Raw genomic sequence first — 19827 nt, 5'->3', positions numbered from 1 at the left:
ATGCCAAAAACCCTTGACTGAGCCACAGTGAAAGTAGCAAAAATGAGCACACTGGTGTGGAGTATATTTATCTCAGCTGCAGCCCCGAAGCAACCCTGCATGAAGACCTGGAATACAACCTATTAGGGACATCACTGTAACTTGTTCGTTACTCCCTGTCATTCAGGAACCACAGCAGCAGTCAGGTTTCACCCCATATCTAGACTTCAGCATTCTGCCTCATTCAAGTCCTCTAGATATTCTGCTTTCAATACAGACAATTCCTCTTTAGTCCTAGGTAATATCTTTAACACAAGTTTAGAACTATTTTTATTTGGTATCCAACTCCTCAGCAAATTAGCGTAATATAGCCTGATGCTGCCCACTGCAAAGAAACTACGCAGCTCATATATAGACTGTCAATCCTGAAAGCACTTACAGCTCTTCACCATGATAAGCCCATTTATTTACTCTCAATAATATTGTCAAACAAATGTACAGGAGCAGAGCAGAAGTAGATAAAATTTCCATATAAATTTTCCCTGTTTGTCTGAAAGTTATGGCAAGTATAACTGATGATTACCATTGGTCCTGCACTTATTGCTTTTGTGCCTTTTTTTAACATTAGTCTAATTCTCATTGTAAGCCTTCATAATGTCTTCTTCTGTTGTAAACTATTTTAAACTGAATGAATGTAGGTACTAAAATAACTGTTTTGAATGCATCATCATATTTTTATAATTTAAAATTATTTTTACTCATCAGCACGTACTTTGTATTCTTGGCTATTTTACAAAACTAAGCATCCGTAACAGATTTTCTCAAGGTTCTGAGACTATTTTGGGGGGCATTTCTAGTAACAAGAAAAATCTTTATAGAATTTAGACATGCTGTCATTTGTCAGGGTTTAAGGTCCAGAAAAGATCATTTGATCATCTAGCCCGACCTCTTGTGTCACATTTCATGTCAACATTTCTCCATGCATTCTCTGCATCTTTATGTCATTTCTAATATCCATGTGAACAGCTAACATTTTCTAAACAATTTCTGTCCATGTGAGATGAGAAATTCTGCTACTATGTGTCATTACAGATTTAGGAAACATAGGAACCCATTCACATATTAGTCTTTAAATAAGAGAAAGAACGATTGACATGGTGCATACCTGGCACCCCATCCCTACTGACTTGCCTCCTCAACTTTCATGGCCTAAGCACAAAGATAGAATTTGTCACTTTGCCTGAGAAGGTCAGAAAGAGGAGATGAAAGCATCACAATGGGGATAATACTATTACTGTAATTAGGGAATCATCATCTATCACTTCAGCTGTAAACAAAGCCTTTTTTGTGTTCACTAAGGACTTCCTGAGCCAGTGAAGGCAGTCTACACCCCTTTCACTCTTCCAGTGCATGCAAAATCGATTTCATTAATTATCTTTCTCATTTACCTTTTTTTTTAATCAGCATGGGACATACAAACCTATTAAAAACCAATATTTTTCATCTATGCATGTAACAAATACTGAGAAAAGCTGCCTAAAATGTTAAGTATTGAACTGTCTGAAAGCTGCTTTCTAAAGCAGTAAAACAGCGTTCTTGGAGTAATGGTGGTATTGGAAGCGATGAGGGTAGTGCTGGGGGAAAAAGCAATTCAAAAATATTCCTGAGCTATTGATGGATCACACACCTACTAAAAACTGACAGTGTTTTATAGTGTCCTTGGAGCAGCAATTAAATATTAACAAAAACATACAAATGGCTGTTTAGTGTCTAATTTACAATAAATTGTGCTCAAACACTCCATAAAATCGCAGCTAGTCTCAAACATTATAAGCATCCTTTCAGAGCATACTTCGCTGGTTTTCAGCTTTCTCCAGATCAACCTACTGGCCTGTATGTTTGAACCTCAATGCTCTGGCAATTGCAATGAGCCCATGTTTCAGTCAAGTTAGTTAAGAAAAAAACCAAAACTAGATTAATATAGAATTCTGTAATTTAATTTCTTATATCTGATTTCTTTACATTTTTTTTAGCTATCAAAGGCAGAACTATACACAGTCAAAGAAAAAGGAAACAAAGAATTTGACATTAATCTACTTTTGAAGTTTTTCTCCCACTCTAGCTGTAACTGTAGTCACAGTAATATTTCTGATACAGTTTAAAATTATTTCTTTTGGGGAGGGTTATTTTTTGTTGTAGTTGTTTCACCAGTAACAAAGATTTTGGTAATGAAATTGCAGTAGCACCACCTCCCCCACAAAGTTCTCTTCTGGTTATACCGAAATACCCATTTTACACAGGTGAACCAGCTGTGCCTTGGCCATGTTTCACATTGATTTAAAGTTTTCTTTAATGGCCCAGCATATGGTTTTATGCACATTCAAAGAACTAAGGTGACATCTCTCAGTATAATTGTCCTTCTGCCAGCTCTCTGAATTTCAGTAGGGAAGAATAATTTTTTTTTTTTTTTAATCGTACCACATTGATTAAATCAGTTGACTCAGTCTGAAGATCTGGTTTTGATAGTCACCAGTACTAGCCCTACCCAGAGGGCATAAGCAATCCTTCACTGCCTGTTATGACCAGGCCGCTCACAGGGTCAAGCTTCTTTCTGTGGCTTTCTCTTAAAACAAAAGTTTTAAAGCTCACTTTGAAACTCTGCTATGTTTCTTGGTTTCAACTACAAAAATAATTTTTCATGTTACTTACTGTGCTTCACCTGGAAAGCTTTCCAGTTTTAATTTCACTGCATCTCCCCTTGTGTTTCAGAAGCAAGCAGTAGTGTCCACTCTATCTTCTACACAGAATTTGCTATTTTATCATTATTGCATGCTCTTTTCCATATCCCTTTAAAGTAGAGAGTCTATGTCTTTTCTGCACTACATCTGATGGACATTTTTCCTAGGACATCAGTCATTCTCACTGCTTTTCAGTATTTCTACCACATTTTTGATACACAGACTGAAATGAATATCAATCGAGATCCATTTTAACATGTTACTTCAGTGCAGGTGAATTAAGATATCGGCAAGAACATGAATATAGACAAGTAAATTTAAATTATAGTGACTCTCATATATCTTTCCAGCATGTCAAACTTTTTTCAGGTTTTCTTGAAGGTTTGATAGTTTTCAAATGATTAAAAAAATGCAAGAAAATGACCCCATAATTCAAATCTATATTTTCAAACTCAGCGCGCTTTACTATTAGATTTAAGTGCCATCACTAATTGCTGATGAAATGCACTGACTCGTTCTTTCTGGGCTGGCCAGTTCAAGATGCAGCGAGATTTGAACATTCCTCGTCTTAGGCGAAGTGCATGATACAACTTGTAATCTTGGATATCATGAAGAAAGATCAATATGATGGAGTCCCGACTTTGTTCAATAGCTTGCTGAAGAGCATGATACACCTTAAAACTGAAGCAGAAATAAGACATGTGTAGGGAAGAAGTGACACACAGTTATTTTAATAGCTCACATAATAGCACATTGCAAACTCAAGGACTGGACTCAAACAGGGGTCTTAATGGCAAGTAAAAATAATCTTTGGATACTATGATCTCACCCATTAATGCTTTTTTCCAAACATGTAATTTTAAGGAAAGCAATCCACAGAGGTAACAGCTTTACTTTTTGAAGAGGAAAAAAAATACTGACCAAGAAATTAAAATTTCACTAGTGTACGTGTGGAGCAATTAACTTCATTAACTTAGGAATTATTCTGAAGTTACGATATATTAAGTAAAATATATAAAGAATTTGCATGGTATTTTTTATTAAATGGTATTTTCAATTAAATTACACAGCAAAAAAGCTACCTTGTTAGAAAGTCTGTTAAGAAATTTTCCCCCTTACATATAAAATTTGATATCCTACTCACTTTTTGCACCATGGATCCTGTAAGAGGTGTTCAGTCACAACAAAAATAATCTTCCTGCTCATTTTTATACTGTTAATTGTGGCTTCAAATTGAGATATGCCCGCTTCAAAGTCCCGTTCTTCTAAACAAAACCTGATTTGGAAGTGGTTATTTTTTTCCAGAGACATGAAATTCTTCGGCACCCAATTATTGTCCTGTCTTGCATAAATAACGTAGGCATCATAACGAAACTCTTCCTGTTGTCTGTCAAGTTCTTTAAAACCGAGTATTCGATTTACTGAAATATTCCAGTAGAAAGCTATTCTCCACCCTTCAAAATGGATGATAAGAACAATAACAATTACCAGCATTACAATAGTGGTAGTGATCACAAACAGAAGTTTAAATGGAGCACTGTCTTTGCAGGCTGAGCTATCAAAATGCAACACCAGACCACCATGATATTTAGGTGGTGTGTTGCAAATGTACTGGGACCTCAACCCAGGTATATATACTTTGGTCATATTAAGCCAGTCAGCAAACCAAGCAATGCTTTCACAGGTGCAATCAAATGGATTGGTATCCATCTCCAGTATTCTCAAGCTCTTGAAAGCTGGGCCAAACACTTTTTCTTCAACTGAGGTTATCAGGTTTTTCTGAAGGTTCAATGCATTCAGAGAGGCTTGGTCGTCAAACAGAGTTGCTGGAAGCAAATTCAAATTATTTGATCCTAAATCCAAGTTTTTTAATTGAAACAGACCCTTGAAAACCTGAACTGGAATCTCATCAAGCCCGTTTGATTTTAAATTAAGAATATGCAAGTTGGGAAGATCTTTTAAAAAAAGAACAGGGCCACCTGGATTTGCATGTTTCCAAAGTCGGGCTAAGTTATTGTGCTGCAAATCCAGAATGGCAAGTTTGTGAAGTCCATCAAACAAGTCTTCTTTTATGTTTGCTATGTTGTTATTGCTGATGTCCAGGACAGTCAGGTTTTTTAGAGGATGAAAAGGTGAAGGAGAAAGTGCCAGGTTACTGCAACCTACCTTCCTCAGCATCAGTTTTCTAAGGCCTGGGACAAAAATGAATGATTCACTTTGCAAAGACAAGTTTTTGTTGTAGGAAAGATAAATATCTTGTACATTACTGAGACCTTTAAACTCATGACCTGTGAGCTCTTGACTAATTTCATTGAGACCAAGATCAAGGATTTTCAGGTGTCCCAAGGAGGAAAATGCCCCACTTTCTACTGTAGAAATTTTTGTTTTTGTGAGGTTGAGAACCTGCAAACTGGAATTAGCAAGTGATGAAAATGTTTTATTAGTTATTCTTTGTAAGTTTATGTTGCAGTTACAAAGACTCAGGTATTTCAGGTTGTTCAGGCCTGTGAACATATTAGCAGTAATTCCCGGGAAATTGTTATTATCCATTATAAGGTACTCCAGCTGGTATAACCAATGAAAGGAAAAATCTTCAATTTTCCCAGTAAGTGAATTTATCAGATTCAGATATTTGAGGCTGAATAATCCATAAAATAAATGTGAAGATACATGAATCTTGTTATGCTTCAGGTTTAAGTATTGTAAACTTGAAAGCCACTGAAATGAATTATCTTCTATCACAGAAAGAGAATTTTGGGAAAGGTTCAAAACGGTAATATTTGTTCCTTGCAGTCCCTGGAAAGTTGACTTGCCAATGTATGAAAGATTCACATGGCTCAGTGAGAGGTTCTGAATCGCTGTTTTTGATAACTCCGCACAAAGTTTCTTTGTGCGATTTTCACCAAGTTCAACATTGTTCAGTATGAGGCCAAACAGGTTTCCAATTGCATGTAAACATCCTCCGTGAAACTGAAAGGAAAAGAAGAAAGAGCTTTGACCTAAACATATGTAAGAAAGTAGCCCCACAAAGCCAAAATTTGCAAAGGTGTCAAACAAGGTTTTCAAGCAGAATGTAACTCCTACACTCAGATTTTTCAACAGCCAAGTTCAGACAAACACTTATTGGAGCTTATACTTCTTGTGATAATAGTTCTAAAATTTGTAACATGATTATCATAATTCTGAGCAGTAATTTTTTAGAAGAAGATAGAAAGTTGCTTAGTGAGATGCAAGTTAATTGCAATTTTGTGTCCAACTAGCAAAACTCTTTCACCAGAAGTATCTAGGAAATAGAGATAATATCTTTTTTCTTCAGATTTCTTTTATCAGTATCTGGTAGGGTTACCAATATACTAGTGCAAAACCAGACATACTGTAAAAAAGTTATTTAGGCCTTCAGACAGCCAAGAAGAAACCAGTTGCTCTGTGTGAGCAGAAGCTACACTCATGAAATGTGATACTACACATTTGCTTCCACAATATAAATCACAAGCCTCCATCATAGTGCTGGCCCCTCATCTTGATTCAGAGATGAGATGAATGATTAAATACTCCATTTGTCAGAATATTCAAATACATAAGGCTGCTTTTCAGACAGCAGCACTGTAAAATCAGGGCAGGTTAGACTGGCATAAACTAGCACTGGCCAAGAAAGGAGCAGTCCCATCTACTTATCCACACACTGTACCCTTGTGCCAATATGGCCATACATGAAGTCACATGGTGAACCAGATAGGGAGCCAGCCCGACTACAAGCTAGCAAAGTCAAATCTGTAGAGTTTCTCCAGTGACCCAGTGCATGGCCTCATTAAAGCTTGTACAGAAAGAGGGACAGATGAAGTGGCCAAGGGAAAGAGGATGGTGGGATTGCCTCTCAGCAGTGGTACAATCTTATGCCACTTCAAAATCACAGAATGGTAGGGGTTGGAATGTTCCTCTGGAGATCATCTTGTCCAACCCCCCTGCTTGAGCAGGCACACCTAGAGCAGGGGGCACAGGAACGCGTCCAGGTGGGTTTTGAATGTCTCCAGGGAAGGAGACTCCACAACCTCCCTGGGCAGCCTCTGCCACTGCTCTGCCACCCTCACAGGAAAAAAGTTTTTTCTCATATTGAGGAGGAACTTCCTGTGTTTCAACTTGTGCCCATCGCCCCTTGTCCTGTCATTGGGCACCACTGAAAAGAGTCTGATCCCATCATCCTGACACCCACCCTTCAGATATTTATAGGTATTGATGAAATCCCCCTCAGTCTTCTTCTCCAGGCTGAACAAACCAGGTCTCTCAGACTTTCCTCATATGGGAGATGCTCCAGTCCCCTGATCGTCTTGGTAGCTCTCCACTGGACTTGCTCAAGCAGTTCCATGTCCTTCTTAAACAGGGGGCCCAAAACTGGACTCAGTACTCCAAATGTGGTCTCACTAGGGCTGAGTAGAAGGGGAGGATAACCTCCCTCACCCTGCTGGCCACACTCTTTTTAATGCATCCCACAATACCGTTGGCTGCCTTGGCCACAAGGGCACAGTGATGGCTCATGGTCAGCTTGTTGCCTGTCAGCAGTCCCAGGTCCTTTTCAACAGAGCTGCTTTCCAGTAGTTCAGCCCCCAGCCTGTACTGGTGCATGGGGTTGTTCCTCCCCAGGTGCAGGACCTTGCACTTGCTCTTGTTGAATTTCATCAGGTTCCCCTTGGCCCAGCTCTACAGCCTGTCCAGGTCTTGTTGGATGGCAGCACAGCCTTTTGGTGTATCAGCCACTCCTCCCAGCTTGGTATCATCAGCGAACTTGCTGAGGTTACACTCCATCCCATCATCCAGGCCATTGATGAATATTTTAAACAGGACTGGATGCAGCACAGACCCCTGGGGAACACCACTAGTGACAGGCCTCCATCCAGACTCTGCCCTATTGATTATGACTCTCAGAGTTCTGTTGTTGAGCCAGTTCTCTGTCCACCTCACTGTCCACTCATCTAACCCACATTCCTTAGCTTGCCTGTGAGAAGGCTATGGGAGACAGTGTCAAATGCCTTAGTGAGGTCAAGATAGACAACATCCACTGCTCTCCCTTCATCGACCCAGCCAGTCACGCCATAGCAGAAGGCTATCAGGTTGGTCAAGCATGATCTCCCCTTGGTGAATCCATGTTGACTACCTCTGATAACCTCCTTGTCCTCTACATGCCTGGAGATGACCTCCAGGATGAACTGCTCCATCTCCTTTCTGGGGATGGAGGTGAGGCTGACTGAACTATAGTTCCCCAGGTCCTCCTTCTTGCCCTTTTTGAAGACTGGAGTGACATTTGCTGTTCTCCATTCCTCGGGCACCTCTTCTGTCCTCCACGACCTTTCAAAGATGATGGAGAGTGGCTCAGCAAGAACATTTGCTAGCTCCCTCAGTACGTGGGGTGCATCCCATCAGGGCCCATGGATTTGCGAGGATCCAGTTTCCATAGGTGATCTCTGACCCAGTCTTTCTCAACTGATGGTAAGTCTTCCTTTCTCCAGATTTGTCCTCTCGTCTCTGTGGGCTGAGATGCCTGAGGGCCAGCCTTAGCAGTAAAGACCGAGGCAAAGAAGGCATTCAGTAACTCCGCCTTCTCTGCATCCTGCGTTACCAGGGCCCTTTCTCTTGTTCAGCAGGGGGCCCACTGTATCCCCAGTCTTCCTTTTACTGCTGATGTATTTAAAGAAGCTGTTCTTGTTATCTTTGACATGCATTGCCAGATTTAATTCCAAGTGGGCCTTGGCCTTCCTCGTCGCATCTCTGCACACCCTGACAACATTCCTATATTCGTCCCAAGTGGCCAGTCCCTTTTTCCACATACTGTGAACCTCCTTCTTCCATTTGAGTTTTTCTAGAAGCTCTTTGGTCATCCATGTGGGTCTCCTGTCTCCTCTGCCTGACTTCTTCCTCCTGGGGATCTTGAGCTTGGAGGAAGTGGTCCTTCAATACTGTCCAGGTCTCTTGGACCCCCCTGCCTTCCAGAGCCCTAGCCCATGGGATTCCTCCTAGCAGGTCTTTGAAGAGGCCAAAGTTGGCCCTCTTGAAGTCCAAGGTTGTAACCCAACTCATAGCCCTGCTTCTACCTTCCTCGTCACATCTCTGCACACCCTGACAACATTCCTATATTCCTCCCAAAATAGTATTGTAATTTCAATATACGTGTTCTTCACAGATCAATCAGCTGGTAAAAAAATCCCCAAGCAAATGCAATGCAAGTTCAGTATTCATATGCTGAGGGTTGACCAGTTTAGAACTGCAATACTTACCATCACTCTTCAAAGAATCACATTGTAAGACCGAGAAGTGCATCAGAGAGAACAGTGAGGTAGGTGGCAGAGAAAACACCCACTTGTTTTTTCTTTAAAAGAGTAATTATACTTTTTTGCAATGATTATTTCTCAGGGGTACCCCACAGACACAAATGAACCTTCTCTTTGATTGACTATGAAGTGAGACCTAAATTGTGTAACCAGCCTTGCGTAATATCACACTTTTTCCCCACTTAGAAAGTCAGCTGTTCATCTTCAGCACACAGAAAAAAAAAATCCTGCATAGAAAACACCTGGTAAGGGTTCACAGAGCTACTTGATCTAGCTCTTGCTTGAGATCTCTGATCTACATGGAACCAGCTGTTGCTGATTTCAGTGGGAGAAAAATTATGTGTATCACTACTGGAGGTCGGGAGTAACGCTATATACAGTAGAATGGTTTTATCTTGGAACTCAGTGGATCAAAAATGTAATGTGAACACCACACAATCATAAAGGATCAATCAGGATAGTTCCATTTTATGCTTACTGCTATTGAATTTCTGTTGAAATGCTTCCTACCTCTTTCAGTGGATTTGATGACAAATCAAGACTATTCAATGAGGTGTTGCTGAGAAAACTGAAGTCTTCCTTTTTTAACTCAGTGATTTGATTGCTATTCAACATGAGCTCACGAAGGTTCTTCAACTGTTGCTGCAATCCCAAGTTTGCTGACTTCAAAAAATTATGAGATAGGTCCAAAATATTCAAGTTCTGAGGAGAAGATGCAAGCAGAAAATTCTTTTATATATTATACAAAATAATTTTGAAATATTGCATTAGAGTCTAACTGATTAGAAATCAGTTGCAATACTACAATTAAAATAAGTATGTAATAGAGAAGTGGCAGCTTCTGAGCTCCTGCAGGAAGAAGCCTTCTGTATCTTCCCCACCTGTAAAACTTTCGTCATGTTCATGGTCTTAACCTGCTGAAATATCTACTGCAAACCAAAGACTGACTTTATCTAAAATTCCTTAACTCACTGAAAGCCCTCCTGCTCCAAATGAAGTGATAAAAGGAAAAGCCTACAGCCAGCTGCAGTGCCTGCAGTTACAACTACTGCAGGATTAAACCTTGTGCTCCACCCTCTTCACTATGGTCCCCCCCACGAATGGAATGAGGAAGGGAAGAAGTGTGCCATAGCAGCCTGCAAAAATCAGTGCTTAATCCCTTGTAATACTCCAGCTCAAGCCCAGGTGCTCAAACTCCTTCTTCACCTGCAGGAGAGGAGATGCTACCCTAAAGGTGACTCCACAGAACGTGCCTTGAGGTCCCCTAAGCCTGGCCTCCATCAGTAACAGGGCAGCAGCAAAGTGAGGAAGGCCAGAACTTCAGTTCTGCTCCCAGCACTGAAGCTGGTCGTACTCATTTGTACTTAGCTGAGAGTCAGCAGTCCTACAATGCAAGCAAGCATGTTTTATGTAACTGAACTGGAACGCTGAGTTCAGCAGAAAAGCTCAGACTTGTTCAAAACAACATGCACGCTCATTAGAGCATTATACAACAATTAGTACCCACGCATTTGTCTCTATTTTCTTTTGTCCTTAGGCCTTTCCTTTTGCATGACTCCCTGCTTGGTGCAAACACAATGGAATTTCCTCACTCCTTTGCTGGTAGCCCAACATCACAGATGCTACCGAGAAGAATATTTAACCATACGTAAACTACCAGGAAGAACAAAGAGTAAAACCGTTTTTACTTCACCTTTCTCAGTCCCCAAAGTCCTAGGAGACACTACATTCAGCCTAAGGACTGGTCTTCATGGTCTGAGTAATTCCACCTTGACCTTGAGAATTTAGGCTAGCTACCATTTTTAGGCCCCAGGCAACGCAGATTCCACACAATCCACTTCACCCTATATATCATCTGCTGCTGCTATTTTGTCAGCACAAACCCTGTAAGGAGAGATGCCTTGATGGGATGCAATAGGGAAAAGCATCAAGTATATAGATGGCTGAGACTCCAGTGTGCTCTAACACAAGAAGCCACTAAGGCCTTTTCTTTAGAAAAACAATGAAGGAAGATAATATGCTGGATATCTGCAGATGCATATAGGCAGCTGTTCTGTACACACACTGGAAAATACAGCAAATTCCCCATTTATACTTAATTTACATCAAAAGGTGCATTTCTTAAGCTTACCTCCAGGGGTTTGAAAGGATCATTTTTTATATCTATTCTGTTGTATCCTAGATTGAGCTCAGTCAGGTTGGTGCAGGAAGCAAAGACTCTGTCAGGGAGCTTATACAATTCATTATGTTCTAACTTCAGAATCTGCAACAAGGGCACATTTTGGCACAATTCTGGTTGCAGTTTAGAGATGGTGTTGTAGCCTGCATTCAAGTAAATCAGCTGGCTGTACTTGGTTAGATTTGCAGGACCTAGCTGTCTTAGCTGATTATGAGAAATGTCCAAACCCGTTATATTGTCTGGGAGGTCAGAAGGAATTTCAGTCAGCTTTAGGTGACTGCAGTCAGCCATTTCATCTTGGATCTGACATTGCTTTCCAACTGATGCACACAGCAAGCAGACAGACACGAGTCTGACAGATAAGCTGCTCCAAAGAATAGCACTTCCCATTGTTTTATCTGCGAAGGCAAAATTAACATAGTACAAATTATGATCATTTTGAGACGACTTATATCTTAAACTGAAGGCTAAGCAAGCCAACCTCAAAAACCATGTATTTTTATACTGAGCAAACACTCAATATTTTTCATCCATAAAGTAGTATTCATTTCTGTAGAAAAGGTGTCTAAATATTTTCTTTAAAAACAATAGCATTGTCTTACATAATAATTATGTACAAAAAGTTACCAATACTTTATCCATTGTCAATGCCAATTTCCAACCATTTTCCCTTTTCTGATTAATTTTGCATTGCTTTAATATACATAAATGTGAAAATTATACACAGGCCCTTCAGTAACAATCACTGAGCTCTGAGCTTAACCACACTGATAAATATCTATACACAGGCCCTTCAATTTTAATCACTACGTTCTGAGCTTAACTAGACTTAAAATATTTTGTTATATGCAGTGAGAATGCCTGTTACACCACTTCACTTTACAGTTCTTGCCAGTTTTTGTTTTACAAGCCAGCCACACAAAATTCTGTCTTTCCATCTCATAGCAAAAGAAGAAAGACTAGGCTAGAGAAAGGCGTATGAGAAAGTAAAAGCAGACAAAATAAATCAGTACCAACCTAATCAGAGAAAGAAACAGAGAGGAGCCAAGGTGTAGAAAAAACACTGTCCATAGATTCAGTATGTTTATCCAAATACTTCCAGGAAAACTTACACATTTAAGAATTTATATAGTCCACCCCATATGTTTTGCGCATTTCCATTAGGATATTGACCTTTGTCCACTGGTGCTCTAATCTTGAATGGCTCTGCCTATTTAGGCATTACATTTCTGATTGATCTCAGACTTTTTTCATATTTTATTCAGTTTTGATTTAGTAGCCATAAGATTTTAAATTCAGCTGGTGACCTTGTAATACAGCTTTACTGGATAAGGAAGAAAATTAATTCCACGTAAATTCTAACCAGAATAGAGCTGTAAGAGCTCAGAAGGGTTTGACGAGCCTGCTGAGTCATAGAGCTTGTCTAATTAAATAGCATTTCTGCTATTCAGAAAAAAGTCCAGCGTATCTTCCTTGTTATTGTCCACTGATTTAATCTTTAGTAGATGGAGAACAAATACTTTGGGAGTGCTTGCCAGAATAATTTTCTGTGCTTTAGTAAAGAACAGTAAGCTTCGGTTCCTCTGCTTCCATTTTTTCCTTTTTAAAAAAAAAACTATAAAGCTTATACTTTCAGCCCTGAAGCTTTGAGTGTCTCCACAATCTCCATATACACATATCTGTATGACCTTCTGCCAACAAGTTTGGCACCTACCTGCCAACCTCAATTTACCAATGAATTAAATCTCAGCATGATGGGCTCACAGACAGAGAAGACTATAGGTGCCCCACTACAGAACAGGCTACAGAAGGGAATTTAACCATAATAGACTTACTTACCAGAAATCTAGAAGAGCTTCTCTAGAGACTAACAGGAATATGAGCTTTCTTGGTTCTGCAGCTCACATTTTCCTTTGCTTGGAACCTGTGTTTAATTAACACGATCTAACTCTGAGCACACTAGATTATTGCTCAATAGCGAACAATGAAACAAGAAATTAAACCAGCACATTTGTACAGAAACAGAAAAAGCCTGTGGAACCGATGTTTTTTAAAGAGAAGTGTTTCTACTACTGTAACAAAACACTGAGGAACTGACACTACAACCGGCTCCCAAACAGTTTAGCGGGTCAGACCCCAGCAGAGTTAGGCTCTGTAGGTCACCTGCCTTTTCAGAGTTCACACATTAGGACTGTTCCAGTGGCAAAAAACCATGTTATAGTGTCCAGAGGGAACGCTGTGGGTGCCTCTGTGGGAGAGACAACAGTAAAATCCAATGGGAGTGGGGATACGAGCAAGGGAAAGAGGGACCTAAAGCATTGCAAAGGCATATACAAAGGACTGCAAAAGATGATTTAAAATAAACCTTAATGAAAAAATAATTCCCTGCTGGGCACTGCATGTGAGCCTCACCCTTCTGCAGCTCACACCTGCCGCTGGCAAACAGGGAAAGGGAGGAGAGAGCAAAAACTGGACCTGATCAGCAAAAACTGATAGTCCGGCAGACAGCCTTACCTGCTACAGCTGCTGCTGCACACAGCACCTGTATCCCTGTAGCTGAGGAAAATAAAGGACCACTTCTGCCTCATTCCTCTGCACCCCAGCTGCTGGAAGAGCTACGAAAAAACAACGGGAGAGCTTGTCTCTAACAAAAGCTTTACCTCTGGTCTGCATCCTTCTGAGGGTTTGTTTTAGGGGGATCAGATAGCCACCAGGCTCCTCAGCAGTTGCCAGCTCATCTTTAAGTTTGAAAGGTGCAAGAAACGTACTGCACGAACACAAACTGAGTTCTTTGGCTGACTTCCAGCGAGGCCTGAAGGGCTGCCCTTTCCCACTTTTTTTCACTGCAGGAAGTCTAGAGTCAGCGTTAGGTGTTTTATGTTTTAGTTGGGGATCCAGCGCAGAAAGCACACACCCATTATCAAACTTAAGTGTTACAGAATAATATTGAATAGACAAAAGAGCGAGCACCAGTTTTAATGTTATGAGCAAGAACTTTAAAAATATGGAGAAATTAGCAGGGGAGCCTCCAGCATCTCCTAGGGAGGGACATTCCCACCTCACCTATATCGCCTTTTGGGTTTTTTTAAACACAGAAATACCTCCTGCCATCTGGGGACACCACATCCGGGCCCAAGCACCAAAGCACACTCATTATGCAAACAGCAGCGGCACCCACTTGCGTAACTTGCATGTTAAGAGAAATCCAAGGTCAAAGAAATCGCCCAAACTCCCGAGCAGATCTCTGGCTTTGTACCTCGGGTATGTGCATTTATTCCTAAGAAGTGGAAAGTGGCATCCACTTACCGCCGCGGGCTCTTCTCCTGCAGTCTGGGGGCATGCGGGGGCTGCATCCCTTTGCTCGGCACAGGAAAACCGAGAGGAAACGCGGTGACCCAGAGGCGGAAAAAGTGAAACCGAACGCGTGGCCGGGCGTGACGCGCTGCAGGGAGCGGGGGCGAGCGGGGGCGAGCGGGGGCGAGCGGGGGCGAGCGGGGGCGAGCGGGGGCGAGCGGGGGCGAGCGGGGGCGAGCGGGGGCGAGCGGGGGCGAGCGGGGGCGAGCGGGGGCCCCCCGCGCTGGGAGGCGGGCCGGCGCTGCCCACTCGCCCACAGGCACACGCTGAAGCGCACGGCCGGGCAGCGCCGCCCGGTCCCAACTCGGAACTCAGTCACCATGTATGCCTAGCTAACTGCACCGCCTTTGGAAATCCTTCAGGACACATCCCAAAAGCAGATACGCTGACTGATTGCTGACGTAGAAATTCCGCTCTTTCAACGCAGAAACGGAGCACCAATAGGTTCCTACAGAGCCACGTAAAGTATCCCTTTTCGAAAAGGACGTTTTTTAAGATTATACAGAGATTATACCGAGATTTTAAGAGAGAGTATTTTCTACTGGATTGAAAATAAGAAAATGTTTTCAAAAGTCCAAGCGAAAGTTTTAGGTACAGCTTTCAGTTGCGTGCCTTTTCATACTGCTCGTGAATTGCCTTGTCCCCGCTTTCCCAGGGACCTGACCACCCATGTCCCGAATGGGACAAAAGGTCCTGCTGCTTCAGTTACATTCGCAATGGTGAATCCTCCGCAGGCCTCATCCAGCCATACTTAGGACACAACCACAGCACCACGTTCGGCTTAAATTTTTAGGTAGGGGTGCCATCCCTCCTGAGTATACAGCGGGTAGCTGCAGACTCACCCAGAATTCTTCATTCAAAGCTCTGATTCTTCATCCAAAGTGTTTGAAATCACAGCCTGCAGGAATGTGTGAACCACCTGCTCACTGGGAGCTCTGGGGAGGGGAGTGGAGGGGAGGAAAGGGAGACTCTGTTGGTTTCTACCCTATATCCTCTTAAATCTGGGACCACAGACAGATTTGCTGTGGAGCCCAGGGAGGTAGGCTGGCTACCAAAGAGGTTAGGGCCCCTATTTCCATTCTCTGAATTCTTTCAGCAACTCCTAATATAAATTAGTATTTGGTCTTGAAGTTAGAATGCTGGAACTGAGAACAGAATCAAGCTCCTTTGGAGCTGAAAGGCTCTAAAGCCTGTTTCATCCCCATTTCACAGTTAAACCTTAATCCTCCCTTTCATCTTGCTATGGGAATACAGATTTCTGTTCTGTGCTGCCCTGTGTGCTTCTGCACTAGATAAGGTCATTTGATCATAAGCACAACTACCTGGAGTCACATTAAGTTTCTCTGAAGAGGATTTTCCCTTTTGTTTTGCAGCTTTGGAACAGAAGAGATCACATTGATGTTAAAGAAACATAACAATTAACAACCTTTGCAGATCATTATTCCAGCATAGCAATATTATCAGGTGTTTCTGCCTTTTTTGCCTCTTATCTCCCTCTACGCCATGCACATACTACAGATAAAATCTGCTCTTTGATCTCACCTCACAATTTATTCCTTCTGAATCCTCTCCTCCCTATACACATAGGGGACTATTAGCAAGATGGGGTTGTTTCAGGCACAATGGAGGAAAACCATTTAATGCTGATGAAACTGCTAATTTCATCAGTAATGCCTTTCCAACACTATAGCCTTAGAATAATGTCAGTAGCTCAGGGAGACATCAGCACAAGGGTGCTCAAAAACTCGACTTGTTTGTGGAACACTTGCACTGGGGGCAAGAACACTTATTTTATTACAGAGAATTTCAAAGCAGCAAAGCTCTTGTAGACGTCTTCCAGAATGATCTACAAGAGCCAGCAGATACTACTGCGCAAAGTAGACTCTAGGCTAGACACAACCAGTGCAGGTTCAGCAAGTATGGTATTTCTGAGGCAGAGGACAAAGTGGACACATCTGTGCTTATTTCAGAGGCATGTAATCACATCAGGTTCTCAAGTTGCCACAGCTCCTCTGTAGCTTACTTGAAACTGTAGCGATGCTCTCAAGTGCTGGAAAGGACATGGCGAACAGAGGAGAAAGTAGAGTACTCCACATACCTAGAGAATAATTTAGGAGAATACCACCACAAAACTAGACAATGCTCCCACGTGGTGGTCAGGGAAAGCAGCTCAAGTCAGTTGGTTCTGAATGGTGACAAAAGGCAGTCAGGCAAAATTCTGGACACGTAGCCATTTCACGTATATCTTTAACAGCAGAGTAACCAGTTGCTGCACAAACCTAGTTTAAGCTTATCCAGGCAACACGCACAGAACAATGGGGACATGTGTGCAGTATCTCACAGAAAACTCCCAGAGCAAACATACCACCAAAGCTTAGCCTAGAAAAAAGCAAAAAGGAAATCTACTGATCTTAACCTGATCTTCAAATACATACAAGTGTATTAACTTTGCACGTGGCTAATTGGACTTCAGTGTTTTTGTAACCCACAAGTCAGACTACAACCATCAGGGGGAAGACCCAAAACAACACATGCAGACGCTTCCCATGATTAAGAGTCACTTGAATGGTGGAAGTGCCATACATTGCTGGTGGATATAGACATCCCATGCGGCAGTGAGTGGGTGCACACAAACAGAACGCCAAGAGGTCTGACAGTGAGCCAAGCTACCAGGAGAAAGCAAGCAAGAAAGAGCAGAGAGCTGAAGGTTAAGATCTGAGGCAAGCTGTGACAAGGGACACCCTACAACACCAAGGCAACTAGAAGGGAGGACAGTGTGGCAGATAAGCTTGTAACTACCTCCTGAGACAGGAGGATGGATGCTTTTCCCGTGTTGTGCTTACATGAATTCAGCTAAGCTCAATTGTGCTGTTGAAGGACATAACAGGTCGTGTGCCTCTTGGATGCAATAATTCCTTTAATGCTGCTCACTCATCACTGCTAATTTATATGTTGTAAAAATTGAATTACAGCATTAGCTTTTTCTGGACACGAAAGAAAAGGACATCTGAGGACAGCCATGCAGATCAATGGGGTAAGACAGATTATGTTCATTAGCACTGTCCCAAACTTCTGGGTGCATACCTAAGGCAGAAGTATTTGTTTCCATGCATTTCTTTTTCTTTCTTTTTTTTTTTTTTTTCCCTCCTCCTAGCTGAAAACATGGCCTGGGCAGGTAACTGAGAACTCCAGCCAGTGTTTGGGATTTAAGCTATATAGTAGCCAGCCATGAGCAGTGGCTCCAGCTGAACTGTTTCTTGCCTGGAAATAGCATGCAAAACGCCACTGGGCACGCACAGATAAACTCTACGGCATTTCCTCACCAGCTTTGACACTGTGGTGTATGCTTTCCTGATGTGTTGCACTGACTGTAAAGATCAATTGCAACTACAGAACAAGTCACATTATTGGAAAAATTCTGGCGCAGTAAGAGCATTCACAAAAGCTTGTTTCAGTACAATTAGATTGCTTTACTTCGCCTATCCAGGCGGCAATTTAGAGAACGGGGAATTCAATTCTAGGATGGATTGCTGTTCAAAACCACCTGTCTCTACTTTGGGGCAGTTACAAAGGCAGACTTTGCAACCCTTTTCTCTGCATCTTCCAACCACTGCGTTTGTGTGTGTGTATATATTTTTTGCTATTAAATATTTTAGCTTTTTACATACAGGAATAGCAAAAAGGCTGAAATTTAGGACTTGAGTATTCTCATGTTGTGAAATTTTTTTTTTTTCAATTTCTCCCTCTAAGAACTCTCCCCAAAATGTGACAGCCCTCTTAAAATCTTGTTCTTATCCAGCTTTCTCAATTAAGCATGCATATTAAACATTTTTGATTTGCAGTGGTTTCTGTTTCCCAGCATCTCCCCACAGTATTTAGTTGTCTAGTTTCAGAATCCCTTCCTTTTTTGCTGTTCCCCCTTTTTTTGGGCACACTTTCATGTTTGTTTTCACAGTACATTTCCAACAGAAAATCTATATCCGAATGCAAATTTGCCCCCGCACCAGTTGATTTCTCGGTGAACACAGCAAACTTTAATGATAAAGTAGAAATGCCAGCATTTGATTTACACTCATGCTTACAACACAGATAGCAAGCACTAGTACAAGTCTACCACTCTTAGAAATATTTTCCTGCTAAAGACCGTACATTTGAGGGCAACGTAATCTCTAGCTTGTAAAAGTAAGCTCTATTTAGAAGAATCACAGCTGCATTTGATCTTTCCATTTACTAAAATCTCTATTCAGTTATATCCAGTATCTTTTTGCACTGCATCTTTTCCTCAGTAGCCACTGTGTCCTGAAAGCCCTTAATGCTCAGATTCACTTAGAGCTCACGGAAGGGAAGATGCACAGAAGTGAATAAGCATGCAAACACACCCACATAGTCCACCCTGTTCTTCTCCACTCCCAAGAAATATTTGGCTGTGCTGACAACTGACTTCAAATCCAGAATTACATCTTTACAATGGCCCCTGGGCATCTCTTGTCCATGCCTATCCTCTGTTGTCTCTCATGAAACCACAGAAACAGTGGCAATAAGTTATTCTTAAGGTTATTTTTTTTCCTCACCAAAATATATTTTCAACCCACCAAATTTCAGTGATATGGAAGGAGACCCTATCAGCTGCCAAGTATTAAAAGTTCCTAAGGTGTATCACAACAAGTATCCATACAAGTTGCTGCATCTCACTTCACTTACAAGGTACCAGACAAATCATGAACATGCTTTAAATGCAGTGAATATTTACTGTGAGACTTCCAGAAACATCAGTGCTTATGTGGTGCCAGTGGACCTCAGACAAATAATCCTGTTTCTGTATATTCTGCCTAATCTTGTGGGATTTTTGGCAATGCTTTGTTTTACTGTGAAGGATCCAAGGCTAGTTATGCATTGCTCCCAACAGGATTTTTTTTAAACTTGTCCTAGCTTAACTAAAATTGGATTGTGTTGTTTTCAGTAGCTATAGCTTTTGGTTTGCTTAGCAGGATAACCAAAGAAATTGTAACAGTCTTCAGAAAAACACATGTTTTAGGGGAACAACTACTTGGACAAAGCTTTTGAGTAAGAAGTACCCAATCATTTCACATTTCTCATTAATTTTGACATGCTAGAAAGTTGTTTTCGTAATGCTAAAATTGACTCATTTTAAATGTAACAAACAGAAGAATGATAATGCTGAATAAAAGTATAGGATGAAGTAACATGATTCAGCTTTGTTGAAACAAAACTTCTGCTCTACAGGTGTTGAATTTCA

General features: G+C 41.4%; 1 protein-coding gene and 1 long non-coding RNA gene across 4 annotated transcripts; one reads left to right on the top strand and one right to left on the bottom strand.

The window, feature by feature from the left end:
• Window positions 1-1954: 1954 nt before the first annotated feature.
• TLR3 (toll like receptor 3) lies at window positions 1955-14930 on the bottom strand. 2 transcript variants are annotated; one of them, XM_075091315.1, is made up of 6 exons: window positions 14523-14930; window positions 13731-13831; window positions 11169-11614; window positions 9548-9739; window positions 3862-5687; window positions 1955-3398 (listed from the first exon to the last, which is right to left on the bottom strand). In XM_075091315.1, exons 3-6 carry the CDS (start codon window positions 11604-11606, stop codon window positions 3170-3172), a joined length of 2685 nt encoding a protein of 894 aa, XP_074947416.1. In that variant the 5' UTR covers window positions 11607-11614; window positions 13731-13831; window positions 14523-14930; the 3' UTR covers window positions 1955-3169. The 2 variants fall into 2 exon arrangements, with proteins under 2 accessions (XP_074947416.1, XP_074947415.1); XM_075091314.1 differs by lacking the exon at window positions 13731-13831 and having other exon boundaries at window positions 14523-14650.
• On the top strand, window positions 14360-18411 carry LOC142056475 (uncharacterized). 2 transcript variants are annotated; one of them, XR_012660358.1, is made up of 4 exons: window positions 14360-14477; window positions 14933-15030; window positions 15944-17604; window positions 17725-18411. It is a non-coding gene; the product is annotated as an uncharacterized LOC142056475 (long non-coding RNA). The 2 variants fall into 2 exon arrangements; XR_012660357.1 differs by lacking the exon at window positions 14360-14477 and having other exon boundaries at window positions 14806-15030.
• Window positions 18412-19827: the final 1416 nt, after the last annotated feature.

The sequence above is a fragment of the Phalacrocorax aristotelis genome, chromosome 4, assembly GCF_949628215.1.
Source record: "Phalacrocorax aristotelis chromosome 4, bGulAri2.1, whole genome shotgun sequence".
In the NCBI taxonomy this organism is placed as follows: domain Eukaryota; kingdom Metazoa; phylum Chordata; class Aves; order Suliformes; family Phalacrocoracidae; genus Phalacrocorax; species Phalacrocorax aristotelis.
This window is presented reverse-complemented; position numbering and strand designations above follow the sequence as displayed.

Coding starts and splice junctions, on each gene's coding strand:
- TLR3 (XM_075091314.1), bottom strand. CDS start 14,556: ATGCCCCCAGACTGCAGGAGAAGAGCCCGCGGCG. Junction 9,740..11,168: donor ATCCTTTCAAACCCCTGGAG/GTAAGCTTAAGA, acceptor TCTTCTCCTCAG/AACTTGAATATTTTGGACCT. Junction 5,688..9,547: donor CATCAAATCCACTGAAAGAG/GTAGGAAGCATT, acceptor TTTTCCTTTCAG/TTTCACGGAGGATGTTTACA.